The sequence below is a fragment of the Pogonomyrmex barbatus genome, unplaced genomic scaffold (assembly GCF_055798465.1).
Source record: "Pogonomyrmex barbatus isolate J1 unplaced genomic scaffold, ASM5579846v1 scaffold1, whole genome shotgun sequence".
Classification (NCBI taxonomy): domain Eukaryota; kingdom Metazoa; phylum Arthropoda; class Insecta; order Hymenoptera; family Formicidae; genus Pogonomyrmex; species Pogonomyrmex barbatus.
Window position 1 is genome coordinate 10,541,466 of NW_028297098.1, and position 6,927 is coordinate 10,548,392.

The window sequence follows — 6,927 nt, forward strand, 5'->3', positions numbered from 1 at the left end:
AACCAGGGAAAGCGACCGGAAGGGTTTTACGACCGACCCTCTTTTTTTGAGGGTATAGTTTTTGCCGCTCTCACCGATTTCACGGGAAGTGCATGCTTTTAAGATTCGTTTCAAATCCTTGGTTTGGAAATATTACCGAAATATTATTCGAGAAAATGCGCGGATGGTTTCTACATTCACGACAATTATTAAACAATTAGCGTAATGTGCTTTCCTCGCTCTCGTAAGTCGCGCACCCACCCGGCCGCTGTTTTTCTTCATCGCGTTAGTTTAGTTAGGTGCGCTACTTCCTTCGATTATCGCCGCGTAAATACTTCAACCGACGGTAATTTCCCTAATTGCGCGGATACCCTTTGCTACTGCTGTAAAGAACTAATACCCGAAGGCACCCTTACTTATCGCCTTGACTCATTCGCTTCAATTCGAGCTTACCGAACCGTTAGATTATTGCGAGTGCTGCCACACACCCCTTTCTATAGTCCGCGAGATAGAATATTGTATATACACGTGTTCCGAGGTATTTGTTGTCGCTATACAAGTCCTTGAGGAAGAGAGGGAGGCTATCGAAAATTTTAGAGTACGCTATTTCGTCGACGATACCAACGCCGCCTCTGACGTCGTCGTCTCACGCCGCTTGACGAATTTCTCCCTTTCGTTGCTTAATCGCGAGGAGCAGTAGGCAGCCGAGATCGCGCTATCGTCGGGAACTGTTATACCTATCGCACGAAGGTCTTTTCCGGGCCTTCATAACGTTCGCCTTAATCTTCCTTTAAATTCCCCCGATACGTTGCTTGCGATTTGCCGCTCGATCGTCGGCAGCGTTACCGAACGTAACCCCCCACTTGTCCAGTGCAACGTGACGTTTAGTCATCGCGAAATTGTCGCCGTCCGATGTAACACCACCCTCTTTTCGGAGTGTGCGGGTAAGATTTTTTCAAAGTATAAATACTGTGCGGAATTATAGAAAAGTCTATTTCCGAGATCATACTTTCTCGGGATGACTTGGCCGGTTTTTACATTACTGCGCCGATTCGTTCGCTCTCTTAATTCTAAAATAGTGAAAGAGTGAAAAAATGGCACTCTATGAAAAATTAAGAAGATTTTTTATCGTGTGCGCGAATATCAACCCGACGATAAACGCGAATGCTTATATTTCATTATTAACAAATGAAGAAGAAACAAATTACATCACATTTGCAAAATTCGGAGTGCTCGAAAATCCTATTGAGCATTATGTTCAGATTAGAGTATTTCGTAGACAAAAGATTTTTGAATATTGTAAAGGAATATATAACCGGTGCAATGGCTGATGTGGAGGAGAATGATTCTAGCGGATATATCGCTTATTTTACAAGGTGTACCGGAGGAGGTAAATATTTATTTTTAAAGTAATTGAAATTAGAATATGTAGGTATAAAAAATTCTAAATTTAAATATTTTTTAAGCGAGAGATAACATCGCGGTTGTACATCCGTACTAACTACGAGGATTGAGACGCCGAAGACAAGGCGGAAGAAGTAAACGAGCGTGAATAAAATAATAGAAAATTGATATAATTGAAAATCTAGATTTCTAAATTTTCAGATTTTTAAATTAAAATATCGAATTTTTAGGAGGAGTGCGAATGCGGATAGACGTACAGCCTGAGGAGGAGGGTATCCCAATGGTTGATCTAGTTTCAGGTAAGAAAATAGCAAATATTGCTTTCAAAATTAGCTCACTGAATATCGAATTCAATTAATAAAAGTTTAATTTTGTTTCAGATGCGGAAGAAAATATCGATGAAGAGCCGACTGTGAGCGAAGCCGACACCGAAATTTACACACTGCGTGAGTAATTATTTAAAATAATAAAAATTATAAAACTCGTATTAGCTAATTCTTGAAAAAAGATAATAATAATAATAATAATAACAACGATGTTTCTTTTTTAGTACAAGCAAACGACCTGGATGAATTCGAATATGGGGAAGAAGGAAATGAGAGGGAAAACGAAGAAGAACAAGAAGATGTAGATGAAGAAGGAGAAGTTGACGAAGAAAAACAAGAAGATAGAGAAGGAGAAGAAGATGACGATGATGATGATGACGAAGAAGAAGGCGATAGCGAGGCTAAAGAAAATGAAAACAGGAGAACAGCCTTTGAGCAAATATGCGATGAGCTTTTAGAAGAAGAGATCGAGGTTTTCCATCAGTGCGAAACACGAACGGGCTATTCTCCGGAAAATTGCGAAGGTAAATTTAATATTATTTTTAAATTTTAAGATAATTTATTCTTTTCGATAAATTTATAATTAAATATTTTTTGCTAGATTAATCGCTCTGTAAAAGCTTTGTAAAAGCGAAGAGGAAAGCTGCTCGAGGTAAGAGATATCTTCGGTATGCTGGAATCTATTCGCTAACATAAAAATCGAGTATAATTAAAATACTTATCATTAATATTTTTTGTTTCCCATTTTCAATACAAACAGGAGGAGGCGTTTCACGCGAAGAAGAACATCGTTATTTACACCAGCTTCAGAACCATTCGAGGGATCTTCAACAGCATCAGCAGCAGCAGCAGCAGCACCGGTTAACCGACGAGATGCCTCAGTCGACGACAGCGACACGGTCAGTGAAAATTTCACTTATATTGAATTACGGGCGGAAAATTTCAAAAATTTGAAGTACTAGGTAGGGAGGCGATATTCGCGATACGTCCTCTCGCGAAAGGTGCTAGCGATATCGTGAATTATTTAGAAAACGCGTTTCACGAAATTCACGCGATACGTTTGAGTGGACCGGGCGATTACGTAAGGTTATCCTTCGATTCGACAAATTTATCGCATGGCCCGGCAGATCTTTCGTTTCGTCCGGCGCGAAACTTGACTCACGAGGACATATAGAAACTCGTGAGTTCGGTAGCGCAAAGCGCCGGGGGTTTCGATATCGCGATGGATTTCACCATATGCGTTTTTAACATAGCGGTACCTTTGGGAGACTTCTTCGTTACAGCGTGAGTTGGCGATTGAGTTAACAAGAAGCGTGGGTATCGTGATCCCCGAGGAAGATTGCGGATATAATGAAATCGAGCGTTTTCAACGGTTTCTCGCCGCGGAAAATATCGCTATAATAATTTATAATTTTAGTAATTTTGGCCGAGGTGAAAAACCGAGGTACGACGGTCGCGTATTCCTCGGACTCACCTCCCTCGGACGCGAACCTTCGTATACATTAAATATAATATATTACGAGGATTTGCGTCATTATAACCCTATATTAAATTTAAGAGCTGCAGTCGGTTCGTGAGGCGGTTACTGCGAAACGTGCAACAAGGGCTTTCGAAACGATAGGGGACATCGTTGCGCAAAAAAAAATGCCCTCGTTGTCGCGCCTCACCTCCGTGCGTAAATCATGATAGAGAAATAATTAGGTGCGAAGCGTATAACCGTATGTTTTTCGGTAATTCTTGTTTCGAGCGTCATCGAGCGGAAAAATCATATAACAGGAAATCTGCGAGCATATGTAATTCCGTTAAAATTTGTAGCGATTGCGGGAGATTTATACGTGCAAACATGATACATAAATATGACACGGTCTTTTGTTAAACATGTCGTTCGTTACAACCGTCAAATCATCTATGTTTCATGCGATTTCTTGCTCGTAAAGCTAGTGACACCGGCGGGTACAAGTACTCTGATAATGCGAGCAGAAAAAAAGGTGTGTGAAAATGAAAATGATAACGTTGCGATGAACGAACAAACAAACGGTCGTGTCGTGTTTATATTTTACGATTATGCGGCAAGATGAGACGCTCGTAGGTATCGAAAACGTGAGAATTCGTGTACCGACTTTTTGTGTAGCGCAACAAATTTGCGTAGCATGTGCAAACGAAGACAACATGATGGTAATGCCGATGGTGCGGAATGCGCGAGTTTGTATTTCGTCTCGACTCCGTGAAACAATTTGTCGATTTCGCAACGACAAAATGTTTCAAACAAATTATTTGTATCGCGCATAATGCGAAAGCGTTCGACGCGCAATTTATCTTAAAATATTTAGTAGAAAATCCGAAGCACCCATGAACCGCGCGTTATTTTGAACGGAACAAAAATCATCGTAATAACGATCGGACATACGAAGTTTATCGATAGCATTAATTATATGTCGATGCATTTATCCGATTTACCTAAGGCCTTTGGTCTGAGCGATACGTCGAATAAAGGCTGTTTCCTGTACTTATTTAATACTATCGATAATCAATCGTATATAAGGTCAATTCCCGATGCTAGATATTATTCTTCACATGTCGCCGGAAGAACGCGAAAAGTTCCACGCATGGCACGCGGAAATGGTTCATGAAAATTATATTTTTGACTTTCAACGCGAAATTACCAGATATTGTCGAAACGACGTAGATATCCTTCGACGAGCGTGCATGAGTTTTAGAAAAATATTTTTAGAACGTGGAAACGTGTGTCCGTTTGAGGAATGTACGATTATCGCTTCCACATGCATGAGAGTTTTTCGTAAAAACTTTTTGCGTGAGGAGGAAATAGGAGTCATTCCGTCGGGCGGTTACAGAAACGTTGACAGGCAATTGCACAAAGCTCTGCAGTGGTTGATGTGGATGGAACACGAACTCGGACATCCCATTATCCACGCGGGGCGAGGTCGTGAATATAAAGTCGATGGCATGCCCGTTGATGGATATTATGAAACGGTTACAGAAAATGAGTCACGACGCTGGGTGCTACAATTTCACGGTTGTTTCTGGCATGGATGCCCTTCGTGTTTTAAAGTAAATCGCGATAGTACGCTTTCGTCTGCGAATCGCGGGGATATGATCGGCGCGCTACGAACGGACGCTCGCGATGTCATGGCGCCGTAAACGCGGTTATGGAGAAATGGAAGTGCTCCTTCGACCGAGAAATTTCGAATAATAGAGAAATGCAGAATTTTCTTAAGGATCATCCGTTGATAAAGAACACTCCTCTCGATCCTCGCGAAGCGTTTTATGGTGGACGCACGGGAAATATCGTCACGCGATACGAAGTTTCAGGTACGGAAAAAATACGTTACATCGACGTATCTTCTCTGTATCATTTCGTATTGAAAATTGGCGTTTTCCCGATCCTAAAATTTACATAGGGCAAGAGTGTTCTTCGTTGATCGAGGTATCACCAAATTATAATTTCAACTCGGTTGAAGGTCTCGTGCGATGTAAAGTACTCCCACTATGTGATCTCTTTCATCCGATACTACCATATCGCGTACAAGATAAATTATTGTTTGCGTTATGTCGGAGTTGCTGGGAAACGTTCTCACAAGTTGAATGTACCACTCACGAGAGCCCGGTGGATCGAGAATTCGAGGGTATCTGGGTATCTTGTGAATTACGCAAAGCCGTCGAGAAGGATTATCTCGTGACGTATGTGAGCGAAATTTGAGAATATAAAGTCGCGCGATACGATAGCAATACTCGTCAAGGTGGACTGTTTACCGAATATATTAATACCTTTTTGCAATTAAAACAAGAAGCGAGCGACTGGCCGAGCGAATGCAGGGAAGACGCTGACGATGATGCTAAGGAGCGTTACCTTCGGAAATATGAGGAAACCGAGGGTATCACACTCGACAGGCGAAACATCGCACGCAATCCCGGTTTACGTTCGGTCGCTAAGCTTTGTTTAAATTCATTTTGGGGAAAATTCGATCAACGATCCAATTTACCGAATACTGAAATTATAAAATCTCACCACCAATTTATGACTTTGCTTACGAGTCCTGAGCACAAAATAACTGGTATATTACCCGTAAACGACGAGGTAATATATGTTTCGTGGCGATTCCGAAAAGAGGCAGTCGTGCATTCTCCGCTTATGAACGTTATGATCGCGGCATACACAACGGCGCAAGCACGATTAAAATTATACAGTTACTTAGAATTATTGGATAAACGGATTTTATATTACGACACGGATTCGTGTATATATATTAGTACCAGCGATCCGAATGAGTATGAACCGCGAACGGGGAATTTCCTGGGCGATATGACAGACGAGCTCGAGAGCTACGGCCGCGATAACTACATCGAATCGTTCGTTTCCGGTGGCCCGAAATTCTACGCGTACATTATTCGTACTCCGTCAGAGTGCACACACGAACATGTAAAATTAAGGGTATACTTTAAATTCATCGAATAGCAGGTTAATAAATTTTAATAGTATTAAGAATATGTTGTTAAAAAAAAAAAGAACAAGACGAGACGAAGCCGGTCCATCGATAAATCTACATTTCAGCAATTCGACGCACAGCGTTTCACGATGTTGTTATGCGAGATGAAACAAAGATATGCTCACCGGTATTGCTGAAACGTAGATTTATTAATAACCGTTATTCGGTTCCGTACGGTTATGCACCGAAATTTTCTCGTCCTAATCTTTCTTAAATAATCGAGTTTTCCGCCCCTAATCAAAGATTGTAAGAAATTTTTGTAAAATATATTTTTTTTAGAGAACGAGATGTAAAAATAATGTAAATATGTACATGTGCTAATATTAATTTATATCTTAAGTAAATATTGTAATTTTTAAATTAAGAAGTTTTATTTTTATAAAACTGATTTTCGATTTATTTTAAATAAATCTATAAAAATTATATTTCTTAAAACATTTTTTCCCATAACTCCTTTCCGCCTTCCTGCCGCCATTTTAAGAAAATAAAATATTTACATGCACAGAAAAATTTGAGCTCTTTAATTTCCTTCCCTTGCTGTATTTTAAAAAAAACGATACCTTTTCTATAAAAGGTATCGTTTTATATATATATATATATATATATAACGATATATATATAACGACGTATATATATATATATATATATATATATATATATATATATATATACGTATATATATATATATATATATATATATATATATAACGACG

The 6,927-nt window shown here is 39.7% G+C and overlaps 1 protein-coding gene and 1 pseudogene across 1 annotated transcript; both read left to right on the forward strand.

Moving 5' to 3' along the window:
* Positions 1 to 1,302: 1,302 nt before the first annotated feature.
* LOC148938099 (uncharacterized) lies at positions 1,303 to 5,048 on the forward strand (annotated as a pseudogene).
* Positions 4,928 to 6,183, forward strand: LOC148938100 (uncharacterized). The gene is made up of 3 exons (XM_089071706.1): positions 4,928 to 5,039; positions 5,129 to 5,408; positions 5,454 to 6,183. The coding sequence occupies exons 1-3, from the start codon at positions 4,928 to 4,930 to the stop codon at positions 6,181 to 6,183; spliced, it is 1,122 nt and encodes a 373-aa protein (XP_088927832.1).
* Positions 6,184 to 6,927: the final 744 nt, after the last annotated feature.